This window comes from Solanum pennellii, chromosome 1 (assembly GCF_001406875.1).
Source record: "Solanum pennellii chromosome 1, SPENNV200".
In the NCBI taxonomy this organism is placed as follows: Eukaryota; Viridiplantae; Streptophyta; class Magnoliopsida; order Solanales; family Solanaceae; genus Solanum; species Solanum pennellii.
Window position 1 is genome coordinate 86,146,774 of NC_028637.1, and position 17,763 is coordinate 86,164,536.

Genomic DNA, 17,763 nt, shown 5'->3' on the forward strand with positions numbered 1-17,763 from the left:
ATTTACATCCCAGGGACCACATCGAACAACAACAACCCATAATTGACTTATCCGTTTTTTTTCCAAACCAAAAATAATTTCAGCAATTCCTACTAGTATTAAGATCATCCAATCATATACAATTTTAAAATATAATTAAGCTCTTAATTGCACTATCTATTCACTATAATGTTTGCCCATTACCCAATTAATTCCCACTTAAAATACCACCAAATTGAAAATTTCCCCCAACTTCCCTTTTTGATTTTTACGTTTCCACGCACATTATTTTAACAACCAGTACCTTAAATCCCATTACAAAGAACTAAAGTTGAAAACCTTTACCTTAATGAAGTCTTCTCGTCCGTAGGTTGATTATCGCCGCTTAGGTAGTTTCTAACCCTTTTTTTTATTTTCTGCCTTTCTAATGTTAATTAAGTATAACAAATAAACTAATCCCACTAACTTAAATCAATATATAGGTCAAGTATAAAGATATTAAATAAATTATGGGTATGACCTACTAACTATTAACTATATTAATTCTTCACTAAAATTTTTATCAACTAAATACTCTTAGTTTTCAAATAGTTTAAAAATACCCCTTTAAATTTTCAAAAGGAGTCGAACTAGTCCTAGTTCTCAAAACGACCTAGCGGGTCGTTACATTTTGCGGCAGGGTAGTCGAATTCAAACACATTAATGAAGCTTATTATGAAGTTTGTTTCATTCATCAAAGTTTTATTCCTGCTATTTTACGGAGCTTAATCTTTACTATAAGTAATAGTAATTCGTGTAATTATGACAATTTCTTTTTGCTATTTCGCTTTAAAATTTTTTAGAAAAGATGATTGAAAATTGATTTTCTCTTTTGTCCATTTGTACATGTTTCTTCGTATAAATAAAAAATATTGATCTTGATTGTAATGCCACATTATTACTCTTACACCTTTCATTCCACAACTCATAATGCTATTGAAATTGTTGAATTCATTAGATTTGGTTCTTTAGTAAACAAAACTTTTATTTCTGACACTATTATTTGTAGGTTTTTTCTTTTTGCTATAGGGGGAGTCGAATTCAAATACATTAGTTAACTTCTTATGAAGCGTGTTTCATTTCTCAAAATTTTCTTCCTCATATTTTATGAAGTTTTATCTTTTACTGTAAGTCATAGTGATTCGTGTATCTATTGCATTTTCTATTTGCTATTTTGATAACTTTCTGTGAGATCTGTTAAAAATTTCAGTGAGGATAATTGAAAATTTATCTTTTCTTTTGTTCCTTTCTACAGTTTTTTTCACATACTTTTAAAAAAAATTGTTGTGGATTGTGCTATTGATAGCACACAACAATAAATATGTGATAACTAATACGGAACCAATGAATTTGTTAAAGGAACTAAACAATTTGCTCTGTTGCTTGCCACAATCAGTATATTATTTTGATTATTTTTCTTTGTTACATACAATATATATGTCGTTGCACTCTTCCTAGTATATTAGTATAGTCACAATTAGTCCACTCCTTTTGTCGCAAGTTAAGTAACTCATCATATTTCATCATATCTTCTTTTTGGGCATAATAACAGATTAAGTTTTCTTGAAATAAATAAATGTCCAAAATACACAATAGAATAAATAATTTTTATCGACAATAAATCTGCACATTAACGAAGAGTGCTAGAGCCTTTACCGACATTATAATTGTCATTAAATTCAATATTTCTATAAACTTCAGGGACATTTATAGAGAGTACGAATTGCCTCTGAAATACATATTTAGCAATAATTAAGCTATTAATTACCGTTAAAGATCACTTTTACTGTAATGATAACTCTTTATGATAGTAACAATCTTTTAAAAAAATATGTAAACTTGAATACAACCCGATAAATTATCTTTTTGAAAAATATATTCAGAAACATGCCTTTTTCTTCTTGATTGTTAGGAAAGTAAGGTTGTCTTTAATATTATTGTGGATATTTGTGAGTTCAAGTGCTCACAAAATTATGTTGTGAGATTTTAATATGTTATGTGTCAAAATTTTGATTTAGAATATCCAGTTATGAATAGTTCCATTCAGATGTCACTTACTTCTTGGTTGATAATTACATTAATACTTTGTAACTGCATACTATAATCATAACCATAACTATGCTTCAATTCCAAATAACTTGGGGACGGTGATATGAAACCTAAGCAATAGCAATGAATACTTTGAGACAACGAGGAAATATTTTTGATTCAAACAATCTTAGGGTCATTTTTAATATACACATGATACGTCATACTATAATAAAAATAGATTGATGGAGGTTCATAAGAAATGAGCTGAAGGTTTTTCATTTGAGTTTAGTTAATTATGTTCTTGTATGAACGTGATGTTTCACTTTACTTGGGAGTGTTATTGTTCGAGACTTTTTGGTCTCATCTTAAACATCTGATATTGTTCTTTATAACTTTTTTGGAATTATTCAAATTTCATTACTTTTGACCAACTATTTTTATGGAGATTTTGTTAAACTTCTTTCTTATACTTATAAAATCTCTCTATGACTCATAATTTTTTCATAAAAAAAATAAAAATTTAAAAATATACTAGCACTTTAAGATTTCGAAGGAATGCTTTAAGATAAAATATTCTTAACAATCATATTTTTGTATAAAAGAGAACCTTAGGGCAGCTTATGTGGCGTCACCACAAACTAGAATTCTCTTTTAATTTATTTATTTTCAAAACTAGCCTTCCCCTTTCATGAAAAGTTGCGACTTTAATGAAGAGTTGCAACTTTTAAAAAGAGTTGCGACTTTTATGATAAGTTGTAACTTTTATAAAAAATTACGATTTTAATGAAGAGTTGCAACTTTTATGAAAAGTGTGACTTTTATGAAAGGTTATAACCTTTCCGAAGGGTTGCAATTTTTCTAATGGTTGTAACATTTTCGATAAAGTACAATAAATAGTTGTTCGCACTACCTTTTATTGTCTATAATAGAGGGTTTTCCTCTCATTTTAGAACAATTAAAATTTTGAACCTCTTCTTCTTCTTCACAATTAAATGTTTGTGCCATTGCTTATGTTACAAATCCTGGTATATGTTTTTATCGTCATTAGTTTATAAGGATAAATGATAAGATGTACTCCCTCCGTTTCAAAAAGTATGACCTAGTTAAACTTGGAACGAAGTTTAAAAAAAGAAAGAAAAATCTTTTAATCTTGTGATTCCAAATTAAAGTTATGTCAACTGTACCAAATGTCCTTTAATCTTTTGGTCTTAAATATGCCACGTGGAAAATTAAAGTTAAAGTGTTATTAAAAAGGGAAAAGAGTTATTCTTTTTTAAACAAACTAAAAGGAAATAGGTCTTTTAAATGAAGGGAGTAATAATTTTCATTTTACTTTACAAAATTAGTAATGTTTGTTACTACATAATTTTGTATGTAAAATACTATATTGTTTTAGTTTTAATAACAGATAGATTTTGAGTATATTTTATAAATTCTGTAATGTTAAATTACTAATATAATATATGTATAAAAAATATCAGTATAATTTTATATATAAATTTAATAAAATAGTTTAATCTCGTAACGACACACGAAAAATTAACCTTACTATAATATATTTTTTCATTATACTAAAGTTTTAGCCTTAGTAAAGAGAATTTTGATTAGTTGAGAATAAAAAAATGAGAGGATTATTTTTTCTGAATATCCAAACATACAACTCTATAGTTTCCCGTTTGTTCTCCTCCGACTTGTGTTCTTCTTCATAGCCACGCTCCCTGTGGACTCAACGGATCGAGCTCCACAGAGCAACGAATCTATAAGCTTCTGCTTTGTTCACTGTTGTGATGTACATTTCTAGGGCTTGAAACTCATCCAAATCAAACCTCATTTGAGAAATTTCTCCAGTTAAAGATCATCTTTTTTTCGTTTTCTCTTTTGGGAATTTGGTGGGTTGTTAAAGAAGAAGAAGCTCAAGCAATGTACAGTGGCTCAAGCGATGGAGAAGGTCCTGACGCTACGGCGCAACGGAAGATTCCCCCGCCATCCTCAATGCTTTGGGTTCGAAACCTCCGAAGATACATCGGATCCGGTGCCGGTCTCGGGTCTGAAGCCCTAATGGGTCAGTATTTTTCCTGACTGAATTTACTCTTTTTGAGTAGTTTCTGCTTGCATAGATTCGTGTGGTGTACCAGAACTTGTTATCTTGTTTCCAATTTTTTTTATCTTTATTTTTGTTCATATACTTGTTGAAATTAGCCTATAAAGAGCTGAAGAAATGGGATAAAGTTGGGTGTAGAGGATTTGTACAGCTCGAATAGTTTGGGATCAAGATGTGTCTCTTATTGTTGGTGTATACAACTGTGGGTGAGCTTCTTCCATATTATCATGCATTTCGTGCCGTTTGTGGCAAAGAACACTGTCTTGTATTTTACTTGCTTTCTATTGAACAAAAAGTCTATCCAGAATTCCAGTGGGAGACTGTTGTGCACTCGTGTCCAATAGTTTCAAATTGATATTTTGGTTTCTATTTGCATAGCAATTTTCAAAGCTAATTTGTTTGTTTAGTTTTTCCCCTCCTACATTAGTTTAGATGAGCTATTCAAACGTTTTCTGTGTAAAAACTTTCTTTTTCTTATGTTTTGGTTTGGTTTAGAACTTCTATTTATATGCAAGTCTGTTGCTGCATTTGTAAATAATGAATCTATGTGAGTCTGCATTTGTAAATAATGCAAGTCGTTTGACTATATCCTTGTTTTTATGCAGAGCTTGAAACAAAAAGAATATTGCTAGATATTTTTAAGGAGAAGCAACAAAAGAGTGCTGAAGCTGGCACAATTCCTAGCTTTTATAAGAAGGTATTACACTTCATTCTTATAAGATAGTGTAAGTTATGTTGTTCCAACCTCATTCCTATTCTCATCATTACTACTTCTATCATTTTTTTCTTTCTTATAGAAACCTGAAGAGGGATCTATCAGTCATAGGGTTCAGAGGTTGGCAAAATACCGATTTTTAAAGGTATTAATACCCTTTTCCTGGTTTGTATATGGTTACTAGTTGAAAAGCCTTGAGCATTTAGGTCCAGTCTTCCAGTGCTCATGGCCAAGAAGCTTCTCTCTGTTATTTCCAGAAGGTTCTGGTTGATGGCCTTCATGTTGATATTGAATTATTGATGTATTTTTTACCTATTTTTCTAAACAGTGTCACTGGGATTGTTGTTACTGTTATAGCTCATTTTTGTGAAAAAATACGAGGTTAATCAACTACTTTTATTTATTCAGAAACAATCTGACCTTTTGCTGAATGCTGATGATTTGGATGCTATGTGGGTATGCCTAAGAGAGAACTGTGTGATAGATGATGCAACTGGTGCAGAAAAGGTTAGACCTTAACTTTATTTTCCTGCAGTGTCAATTTCAATAGCCAGCATCAAGTGAGATACTCTTTGGGAGGCTCTCCTCTTTTGTCTTGTGTGTGCGCACACACTAAAACTTACGTACATAAGGACAGAGATATTTTGCACTCGCTCCAGCTTTATGTTGTCTTCCCTCTCCTTTCTTTTTGTACAAGTGATTGGTAAACTACCATAGTTTTAATGAAACTGGTTAGCCTCAATTATAGTTTTCTTGTGTTAATCTTAGGTTCATAATGGAGTAATGCGTTGATAAATATTGTAGCATATTCAGGTTCTCCATACAGTCTCCTTTATTTGCAAATGTCTAAACTGGGGTTGCCAAAAGGCACCTACACGGGCATATAGGTGCATCATTCAGAGTACTGTCAGCAGATTTTGTTTGGTGAACTTAGAGTTTGAGCCTATAATTCGGCAAGTGGTAGAACGGGCAATTTTAGAGTCATCATTTCGTTTTTCGGCCAAATGGATGACATACCTAATCACTCCAGTCTCTTGAATCCTACATCCCATTTACTTTGGGATCAGCTAATAATTAACCGGAAAATGTGGGTGAAACAGGTATTAAGTGCTTATGGGTGTATTCTTCATTATTTAGATATTCGTTTAATTTGCTCCTTGTTGATGTTCTTTTAAAGGTATCTAATTGCTCGACTATATCTACAACTGATTCTCATTTATGTCGGTTGCACTTCCTTTGTTACTTGTGTATTTGAGCAATTAACCATATACATTGTTTTGTGCCACCTGAAAAAAGCAGAGAAAAAGTTTCTTGATCTATTATTGTTGTTATATCATTATTACATGTAGCAATTCTTTGGTTTCTTGTTACACTTGTAAGCATGAAATGCTGAGGAAGTTATTCATTGTGTTGTTTAGATGAATTATGAAGACTTTTGCCACATTGCCTCTGTATGTACAGAACAAATAGGGCCTAAATGTCGCCGCTTTTTCAGTCCTTCAAATTTCATGAAGTTTGAGAAGGATGAATCAGGGAGGATTGCCATCCTGCCATTTTACCTTTATGTGATGCGTACAGTGAGTATAATCAACCCTTACCTACAAATTCCTTTTTGTTGTATTTTTCTTTCCTCAACAGTGTTTGATTCATTCAGATTTCGTTCCCTGTCCCTGACATGAACTTGTTGGAATGATCAAATCACATCATGTGCATTCATTGTCTTTTTCATGGATCTTCCTAAAGAAAAAGAAGGAAAATGTGAAGGAACTAAAGAAAGGAAAAATTTAAATATGATTCAGCTCTTGAGAAGAGATCGTGAATTTTTCCTTGCAGGATTGCACCCCTCTGAACTGCATATATAAACTCTATTTATTTGGGAAAAAAACTGGAGGCACCATGAATTAGCCGTCCTCCAATTCTATAATTGAGTTAATAAGTTATTTGCAGATCTTACTGTATTTCTACTTAGACTTATTTTAAAGAGGAATTTCTGTTGAAACAAAAAGTTCATCCAATAGTGTGGCGTTTTTTTTTCTGTTAGAATTTTGTAATGCGTAAGTTATTGGAAGTTTTTGTAGTTAAAAGAGAGATTCTGAAAGCTTCCTGCAGGCAAGCTACTTGGCCATGATTTTCTAGTGAAGGTTTATCTTGCTAGATGTAATGGTCACTGTGATGTTGGTAGCCAAAAATTTTGTTGTTCCTTCCATATTTTCAATTTTGAGAAAGTTGGTCATTTGGTACTTGTTATTTTTTGGAATTTGATGATTAGTAGTCCACAGTTCTCTGAAAGAATTGATGGTTTACTCTAAATGGAGAGTTAATATCAGCTAAAAATAAATTAGGATTAAGTATTAAGCTTTCTGTGTGAGATTTTTTGCCTATGTAATATGATTTTTATCTGCTTTTTAGGTTTCACTTACTCAAGCCCGAATTGACATGAGTGAGCTTGATGAAGACTCTGATGGTTTCCTTCAACCCCATGTATGGTTCTTCACTATTCTCAACTCCAATGTTTTACGCTTGATTGCTTTTTTGCCTTGTGCAGTTATTATCTTTGTATAATCAGCTCACTTAGACTAATTGAATTCACATATGCACTTTTTTGGGGGTCAAACAGGAAATGGAAGCCTATATACGGGGCCTGATTCCTAACCTAGCACAGCTTCGAGACATGCCAGCAGCTTTTGTCCAAATGTATTGCCGTATAGCTGCACACAAATTTTTCTTCTTTTGTGATCCCCATAGGCGAGGTTTGTGTTGCCAGCTGTCGTATGTGGTACTCCTGCTGTTTTGTAATTCAGCAAATCGATAATTTTTCTAATAACATATGTTCTTGCTTTACGTCCCCAACCCATTAGATGTTCATTGCCTTTATGTTGGGCTGCTAGACAAAGTCTTTTTATACAGTTATTACCTGAATTTAGCTTGAAAAGTGCAATGTTGACCCCAACAGGTAAGGCATGCATAAAAAAGATTTTACTTAGCAACTGTCTCCAAGAGTTGATGGAACTTCACCAGGTAACTTCTTGTTGCTGTCTACTGCTACGTTATGGAATTAAGCTTGGTTTAAGAGCTATAGATAAATATTGCACAAGTTCTCTCAAGTGTATGGCAATTCACCTGTCATTTTTTTGTGCGACAGTTTTAGTTGCGTCTTGTTCTCAATCCTAAAGGAAATGCTCATAGCCCTTCATTTAAATGATCCTTGATTTAACTTCTTACATGTAGCACTCAGCAAAATTTAAGGTGTGGATTACTTATAATCAAACTTTCTTCCCTCCTTTACTGCAGTTTCCTTTTCTTTTAGAAGGCACCTAATAGGGGAATTTGAGGGGTTGGGGATGAAGAAGGCTTTAGTATTCCAGATGCCATGTTTTAGCTTCAGTTGAGTAATTTGACTCACTGGAGGAATGCAATAATGTGGTAACATAATTTGAATTTGTGGACCTTCTTAATTAGAATGTAAAAGGATGGACTTAAAGCTGACAGAATGGGAGATTCAGACCTGTCATATTGCTTATTCTCTGCGTAATCAATCCAATTGAAGTTCAAAAATGTTTTTCAAGGAGCTATTGTCAGATTATCATTATTTTAGCTATATTTTGGGACTAGGTGAAATGCTTGAAGGAACTTTTATATCTCAAAGTAGTTTTATCAACTTCCGATATCTTTTGCAACCCTAGTATTTTGCTAAGTATTATTGCTTTAAAATTGTGGGTTGACAAGTAAAATCTGGTTATTCAGCTGTTCCCAGAACTTCGAAACACATACAAGAAATGATCCCAGGTTATTATTTTGCATAATCTTATCTAAGTTATTTGTTGTGGGTTGACTAGTAAAATCTGGTAATTTAGCTGTTCCCAGAACTTTGAAACACAAAAAATGATCCGAGGTCATTATTAATTTATTTTGTATAATCTTATCAAAGTTATTTGCATAGTGTTTTGTGAAGGTCACCAACTTTTACAAACTATCACCCAGAAAACATTCATTAGATTCTGCTGGAGAAGCATATATCTGTACTTTTATAGTTTCCATATTTATTTTATAAATAAGAATCTGCCACTGCATTAGTTTCCTTTTACTTTGAGGTTGACATGTTCATATTTTTTGTTCTACTAGGAAACTGAGGAGGAAGTTACTGACACAGAGCAAGCTGAAAACTGGTTTTCCTTGACTTCTGCACAGAGGATTTGTGGTAAGTGCTTTGAATATCTTAATTTAGAAGCAGATCCATGTCATGCTTTGTTTACTGCTTTCCTTCTACCCAGCTTTTGTTGGAACTGTCTATGAGGTTCCGCTCAATCATTGGGAATTGAGCTTGCAGTATGTTATTAGCTTGGGGATTTGGGAACAGGGAGGGGAAGGGGATTGTGAGAATCAAACCCACACCTATTGTGCGGTACTCTTACCAGTTGTACTGTAAGCCTTGGTTGCAGTATGTTTTTGTTTTAGTTTCAAGGTTCCCAGACTCCCAGACCATTTTATCTGGTAGTTTACCAGCTCTGTTACATTGTTCCTACTTTCAATGAGTGTAGTTCCACATAGTATGTATGTCTAGCAAGTACAGAACTGTAAGGTGTATAAGTGGTTATCCTGGCTACAAAAAATATGTTCTCTTATGTACTTCGGTGATAGGAAACAATGGTTGCCAGTCTAGTGCTTCCGATTTTCTCAATACTTGGTCATACATTACAAGATTGGTTGTAGCTGTCATACATGAGCTGGTGAAAATTCTAATACAAACGGCACACAGCGGAGAAAATAGGTAGTTATATATCCACAAATTTGGTTATGTGTTTGTTGTGGAAAGCACAATATCCCAATTTCTATTGTGGTTACATTCACACGTCTTTCTTGTTACCCCCTGCTTTTCTCTACAGTTTCCTCCTGTCCCTTCTTTTTCTTCTTATTGTCCTTTTCCTCCACCGTCTTTCTCTCTCTGCTGTTTTGTTTGTTTTATTTTTTTATTTTTTCTGGGTACTGGTCCTCTTCTTTCGTCCTTGATTTATGATCAATATGCTTACATAAATTATGCAGACATGTTTCTTGCTCTTGATAAAGATATGAATGGGACATTGAGCAAGCAGGAGCTAAGGGAATATGCGGATGGTACGCTAACAGATATCTTCATTGAAAGAGGTAAAACAGAGTGTCTGCTTATGTATTATTCAATGTATCTTTTTGAGGATCTATGGGATGTTTCAGATGTGTGGTCCAGTGCAGCTGTGGTCTCTTTTCTAGTCATTTCTTTCATTTCTGCAATTATTGCTCGAAGCTGTCCTATAGTAGCCACTCCTGCAGTTCACATTGAAACTTTGCTGTCCAAGACAGACAGTGTGTCTATTCACCTATCTGACACTAAACTTAGGAATTTGCTTTAAATTGCTCTCCAGTCTAAACTAGGTAGGGATTTAGCCACGTCACTTCTTTTGATACTGGGGCCAGTCCTCACTCCTCACTGGTGGGCATTGGTTCCAGGATGGTGAGCTGTCTCATCAAGGGATTTCGTTACCAATTTCTTATCGACGGTAATAGTGCTGGCAAATGAGCGGTCAGATGGATTGAAACTGGTTAATAAAGATGAATAAAATATCTGACCCGTTCATATTTAATATGGTCCATATTATCCATGTCTTTTTAAATATTGTGGTTATTCGGAGAGTTCCTAGCCTCCCGTTATATGTTGTTGTATCTTCACCATTGTTTTTTTTCTTGCTTTGTTCGTATAGATCTCCCTTACACACGTACTTATCCAACTACAGACATTATAGCACCATCAATGGAATGATTTAACCAAATACTGATCTTCAGTAGATAATACTGAACGTAAAATTTCTGTAGTAAGATCATGTTTGGATTGGCTTTTGGTTTTGACTTATAAACCAAAAGTCATAAGTTAGAATTTCTAGCTTATGGCTTTGACTTGTTTTATCATTTTAGCCAAGCACTTTTAAATTTATCCAAATACTCCAAAACACTTAAATAAGCCTATCCAAACGGAACTCCTAAAGTAAAGAGAGCTTGTTGTCTCCAATTTGAGATAAACTAAAATATAGCTGATAAAATAACGAAACATGAAACTGGAGCAATATGGTGTGCTACCCAATAAACTCTTATTAACAGAAAAAAAGAAGCTAACAAATAGGAAACTAGCCATAAACTGGAACTGCCAAATTAATCTCATTTCTAAACATGTTCTGTTTCTTGTTTATTGTGATCTGTGAAATAATATAGAAGTAACTATTAGAAGTGGTTGAGAGTAATATTCGATAAAAATTAGCAGTTGTTCGCAACTTAATTTATCATCTTCCTTTGAATAGAAAATTGGTTGTCTATGTCATAAAAAGGGATCTAAATGTCTCTGTAGATAATTTGAATGAAAATTAGAGCGAAGACAATCAATATGAAGAAAACATGTATGATGTAACTTCAGTTTAAAAAAGAAGAAGAAGATATATGATGTAAATGCATAGAAACATGGAAAATGGGAATGAACTCATTGAATAAAACAAGGACTTCAGGCATTGAAGAACTTCTGCCAAGTTTCTGTCACTCCAGGCATCTTGCGACAAGGATTTCTAGGGAGACTTGGAAGTGTTTTGATAGGTTATTGTCCATTTTGACTCATGGTTTATCCCATTTTTAAAGCGGATATTATGGGCTTATTCATATTTGGTCTGATATAAATAAATCAAATACATAGATTGTCCAACCCACATTTAATTGGGGATGGGACAGAGGGATACTTGGATATTCTATCCATTTTGCCAGCATTACATGGTAGTCCAATCTGACACCACCATCATAGGGCAGTGGGCAAAGGGGCAAAGGCTCCTGGATGGATGATCTGTCTCACCAAGGAAGTTCCTTGCCAGTTGCTGCTGTCATGGAACTCCAATCTGGCACCATTGTCAAGGGTCTTTTTGCTGGATATTGAGTACATATCTCCAAAATATTCTCAATATTAAGAGACAGTATTAGCACTGGTCAAGAAATTGATGGTGTTCTCATATACCCCATGGGCACTACTGGTAGGTTTGTTTGCTGCCGTCATCGAAGTTCTGTGATTGCCTAATTATAAGGATTAAAAATAACATTTGGAAGTGTTCTATCTTATTAAAAAAGAGATCAATATGTAATCTAAACACTACCAACATTACCTTCATCATCAATATAGTTGCCCACTTTACTGCGGCTATCTATCCCTCTATAGGTCATGTTTACAGTATTTACAGCCTAGACTCTAGACAAAACAGACCTGCATCACCACTCATCTTGTGGATATTAAGTGATTCTGGCACTTTTAGATAGATTTTCCTGAAATGTTCCATTTGAATGCACCTAAAATAATCTTGCCTTCCTCTTGAGGAAATAATGCGATCATTCTAAATGAACTTCAGCCACATTATGTTACTTTTCAACCTTGCCTTGCTGTTAGTAACATGATGCAGTGGACTACCAGAGAAAGCTCTTGGCCTTGCTGTTAGTAACAATACTTCTCTCATAATGTTTGCTCCTTACTGTTATCTCATTCCAATTTGCATTGCTCATCTGTACAGTCAGAAGTCCTCTGGTGTTCTATGTTTGAACCTCCTATTGCTTTTATATATTACAAGGATTGAATTCGTATGTTTGTTGTTAACTTCTTTTGGTTTGTTATTAATAGTTTTTGATGAGCATGTTCGACGTGGAAAAATTGGAGGCGGCAATGCCCGTGAAATGGATTTTGAAAGTTTCCTTGACTTCGTTCTAGCCCTGGAAAATAAGGATGCCCCGGAGGGTCTTACATATTTGTTCAGGTGTCTTGATCTCCAAGGAAGGGGTTTCCTAACTACAGCGGATATTCACACTCTATTCAGGTAAAAGGAACACAAAGTTGTATTTTCTTGCTTTGAGGAAATTTTCTCCACCTGTCTAGTTAGTGGTGCATTGCTGTTTTGTATTTGTATTCCATATTGGCAAAAGAAAACTTGAAATATGGAAGTGAAAGAAGGGATCACACAGAAGTTGAGATGTATCCTGATTCAGACTTCCTAGAAAGAGTTTCTGGGGTTTCCTGCTTGTGGTTCGTGAGATAGTGCTGCAAGTCTCAAATAACCAGATACACCAGTTTATTGAATTACCATACATTCAATAGGCTGAATTGCACTATTTGATTCTATACACTATCTGTACCATTTATCTCTCCCTTGTACGCCAAATAGAATGTGGAAAAGAAAACAAAAGCTCATGAAAGGGTAGAGGGTTTTGAGTTGACCATCTTGGTGTTGGTCACCAGAATTTCTTTCAGTGTCTAGATTAAGACCTATTTGGTAGGATGCAACATGTTTTCCTTCTAATGATATATTTTTGTATTTGGTTGTTTAGAACTGAAGAATATATTTTGGTAAACTGGAAACATTGCCCACCTTCTTGCAACAACTTATGTCCAACCAAACACCAAAAATGATTTCGGTTCACATTTTCCCAGTCCAATAAACATTATACATCATCTCAGATAGGGATTAGTATTTATATCCAAAGTCAGATTTATTCTTTTATCGCTGAGCATTCCACTATAGTGATTCGTTTCTGATATGAAATGTCCTTTATTTTAAAAACAGAGATGTCCATCAAAAATGGATTGAAGGAGGGAACTATGAACTATGCATCGAGGATGTAAGGGATGAAATATGGGATATGGTGAAGCCGTCTGACTCTTTGAGGATATCACTGGCTGATTTGCTATCATGCAAACAAGGTGGCACTGTTGCAAGCATGCTTATAGATGTGCGTGGTTTCTGGGCCCATGACAACAGAGAAAATCTTCTACAGGAAGAGGAAGAACCCCAAGAAGAAGGATGAAGGATTTTTAAGAGCCAATCATCTGTAATTGCACTAACATCAGATCCTAGTTTTCAGAATAGATTATCCTCTGTATGTAGAGTATTTGGCTTTTCTTGGTCGTGTGAATGGAATGTGGTTAACAATGCTGTCATTTAAGGTAGCCTTCTTGGATGCTGAACAAACCTCCAGAAGCTGTATGTTTGAAATCTTGTGTACCTGAGAGATTCCTGAAATCGAATCGAAGGTGCATGTTGCTTGATTAACTGGGATACCCCTACAAATTTGAGCTTGTTTTATATAAGTCTTGTAATGTAAAAGCTATGTCAGGTTTTCCTGATCTTGTATCATCTCTTATTTTGGCCAAGTATATTATCCTTTTCATGAACTTGTTGAGTTTTATCAGTATAAAACTGTTTTACTGTGAGAAACTGAAGTTGAAACCATTGCAAAATCTTTGAAGTGTGCAAGAGATGATGTTATGCTAGCAGAACAGAAAAAAAAGAAGCGCGTGTGACTTATTGGTCAATGAAGTGAGTTGAACATCATCAGGTCTTTGATTCAAATTTCAATAGGGATGAAGGCGTTAGGTGATTTTCCATCTGTTTAGCCTTGGTGGATATAGTTATGTGAAGGGTATCTTGTGAAATTAGTTGAGGTACATGTAATCTCCGCTCATCTTGCTCTCCTATTTAAAAATCGTGTTCATATCTTCATTTTTCTCTACTGAATATTCCTAAGAAATTTACTAGCTGGCTTCACCATCATTGTTATCATACCAGTACTTGGTGACCCCTTTTCAAGTTTTCATTTCTTAAATGATTTCTTCTAAATAAAATTCATAGTAAAACAAAAGAATTTATTTATCCACACTGTATACTAGTGATGTATATAACTTTGTCCTGCATAGCACATGGTACACTCATTGCCTTGAAAGACAAATTATTTAGCAATAAAATGATTAAAATGGAATATAAGGAGATATTTCCTCTCACTTGTTTAAGATTAACGTATAGTTTATATTTATAGATAAATAAGAGAGGTATTAGATCCCCCTAAAAATTAAAAAGGAAAAAACAAATCTATTGTAATGAAGAAGAGACGAAATAGAAAAAGAAAGAAATAAACAAGTAAACAACGACCCATAACAAACACCAAAATAGTACTCTCTCGTTCAAATTTGTTTGTCGTATCTTCCTTTTTAGTCTGTTTAAAAAAATATCTTTTTTTGATAACTTTTTGATTTCAACTTCTCACATGGTATATATATAAGATCACAAAATTTAAAGACATCTTTGGTATATGTAATGTATTTGTTAGTTTAAAGCAATAAGATTACTAGTGTTTTTAATCTTTGTATTACAATAAAATCAGATAAACAAATTGAAACGGAATAAAGGGTGTACAATTTTCTTTGAGAGTGAAAGAAGCAAATGGGAATTAGGACCACTAGAGTTGGTAACCAATTGCATTCAATTGTACATAGCATAACATAATGTTTTTTTTTTTATGAAGTACCTGCATTTACATATTGAACAATGGAGAATCCCTACTAGACACTGACAGCATATTAAAAGCAACTGTACCAACTTAGGTACGCTGATGAGACTGTTTCATCCTTAATTAGAAATCTCGAGTTTGATCCTTGAAAATGAGAAAAATCTTATTGAGAGCGTCACTCCCGAACAAATCTTGCAGTACACTATCCGAATTTAATCGGGATCCTAATACGAACTCTTGACAGTGAGTGGGAAACTAAAAAATAAATGAAAACAACAGCACATCTCTTTAAGATTATTTTTATATATAGCTGGCCTATTATCCTCTTCACCAGAGACACATCTAACTGTTTCTCCTCTTTGTGACTCTCTACCTAGTTTCTTAGCCAGTGACACACACACACACACAACTCTACCTAGTTCGTCAATTGAATTGATAGCTAATAATCCATATATCTACAAATTATTTACATGAAATGTGTGTGTACAACTATATATACTACACCACAACTCATTAATGACATAATGCTGTCATTTAACTTGACCTGATATATATGTCGATCAATTTTGAGTGTGTATACATAAACATGATTTAAACTTATATAAAATTGAACAAAATAGATACAATGCGTCCTAAGTGGAGATTCGCGTCCTACATGACATTTTACATGTATTTTACAACGTAAAACACGTGTGTTTTCTTGTTCAACTATATACAAATCTAAAATATTTGTGCACACAAAAAATTAAAGCTAANCAAGTGTATCTCACCCACTTTCATAAGCTTAATTTTTTTTATAAATATATAGTTGAATAATTAGAAATTGTACATTATTTACATGTTGTTTCCACTGAAATGACAAAAGAATAATATATAAGTTGTTACAATGGTATTGATTTAGAATCCTGAATTTGTCTCTAATTGAGCCAATCAATAATTGTTTTATAATAAGTAAACAATAATTTGTTTCTAAAGTAATTTAAGTTTTATGTCAATTCTAATTAAGAACATAGCATTCAAGATTTAGGCCAGAGGCTTACAAATATATGTACGTGTGTATATATATATATATATATATATATATATATACACACGTACATATATTTGTAAGCCTCTGGCCTAAATCTTGAATGCTATGTTCTTAATTAGAATTGACATAAAACTTAAATTACTTTAGAAACAAATTATTGTTTACTTATTATAAAACAATTATTGATTGGCTCAATTAGAGACAAATTCAGGATTCTAAATCAATACCATTGTAACAACTTATATATTATTCTTTTGTCATTTCAGTGGAAACAACATGTAAATAATGTACAATTTCTAATTATTCAACTATATATTTATAAAAAAAATTAAGCTTATGAAAGTGGGTGAGATACACTTGCTGCCGACAACTTTACGTACGTCCGACTGTGCGTTTAATATTTTGAAAATTGTAAAAAGGTCCAATTTTATTGTTTGCTATACTACTTTTCTTTTAAAAAATTATTTACGTGGTTTAAATATAACTTTATTTGTTACTTACGATTGTTCAATATACTATATATTCTTATGAAAAATACTTTCATACTATTTAAGCACTTCAAATCTAATTTTTTTTACTATGGCCATCCAAAATGAACATCAATCTCACGCAACACATGATCAGTGGCAGATTCAAGATTTACATTAAGGAGATTCGAAAAAAAAAATTAGTGGTTTGAACCCTTAAATCACTAAGACAACCTCTAATCTTATATTCAGGAGGTTCAAAATCAATATTATTGATAGAATATGATAGAATCGATAATTCATGTTTTGATGATAGACAAGAAGCGCAAATAATCAGTAGCAAATGTACGCAGCAAAAGAAGCCAAGCTCGAGTCCAAGATCGAGTAAAATGGGTCAGCCATGTAATCAAGAAAATAGAGTTATTTGTCAAAGCCAAAAATAATATATTAAAGATATAAGTTGATACAAATAAGGAAAACCTTAAATATATTATTAAGGAAGGAAGTTGTATATAATAAGGATTGTACTTTAAAAGGGAATCCTTGTTCAACAATAACTTCCTTACCTTATCTGATAAGGAGTGTACAAGGCAAAAGAAACTCTATAAGAAGAGCACGATGCTAGAGAAGAATTCCACGACTTCACGCAGAGAACAAGGGAGAATTATTCATCAAATTGAAGTCTTCAAGGTTGATAGGATTACTACGTTTAAAATATTCTTGAGTGAGAAGGTTTTATCGTGTAGAACTATTTGTCTTGTTTTTGTTCTTAATTGTAATTTACAGTTTATTGTACAAAGGGTGGGTTTGGCTCTTTGTAGGGTTGAGTGTTAGTGAGAGTTGTAACAAAAGGTGGGTTTGACCTTTTGGAGAGATCGATTGGAGTCAATCGAGGGAGTAGTAGAGATAAGACTTTTTGATTATTGAGTTGTAATCACAAAATCTTATAGTTGAATTAATAAAACGAGGTTTTTCCTTCCTTGAGTGAGGAAGGTTTTTAATTCAATAAGTGTTTGTGTCTTTACTCTGTCTTTACTTAAAAGCAACTTACACGAACCTGGTTCGTGTTCTGGGG

The 17,763-nt window shown here is 33.3% G+C and overlaps 1 protein-coding gene and 1 non-coding gene across 2 annotated transcripts; both read left to right on the forward strand.

The window, feature by feature from the left end:
- Positions 1-3,669: 3,669 nt before the first annotated feature.
- On the forward strand, positions 3,670-14,079 carry LOC107008046 (probable serine/threonine-protein phosphatase 2A regulatory subunit B'' subunit TON2). Its single transcript, XM_015206939.1, has 12 exons — positions 3,670-4,111; positions 4,756-4,847; positions 4,948-5,010; positions 5,274-5,372; positions 6,284-6,442; positions 7,275-7,346; positions 7,483-7,615; positions 7,819-7,883; positions 8,988-9,063; positions 9,906-10,007; positions 12,535-12,727; positions 13,472-14,079. The coding sequence occupies exons 1-12, from the start codon at positions 3,970-3,972 to the stop codon at positions 13,710-13,712; spliced, it is 1,437 nt and encodes a 478-aa protein (XP_015062425.1). The 5' UTR covers positions 3,670-3,969; the 3' UTR covers positions 13,713-14,079.
- LOC114075802 lies at positions 12,860-12,977 on the forward strand. Its single transcript, XR_003576190.1, has one exon. It is a non-coding gene; the product is annotated as a small nucleolar RNA snoR104 (small nucleolar RNA).
- Positions 14,080-17,763: the final 3,684 nt, after the last annotated feature.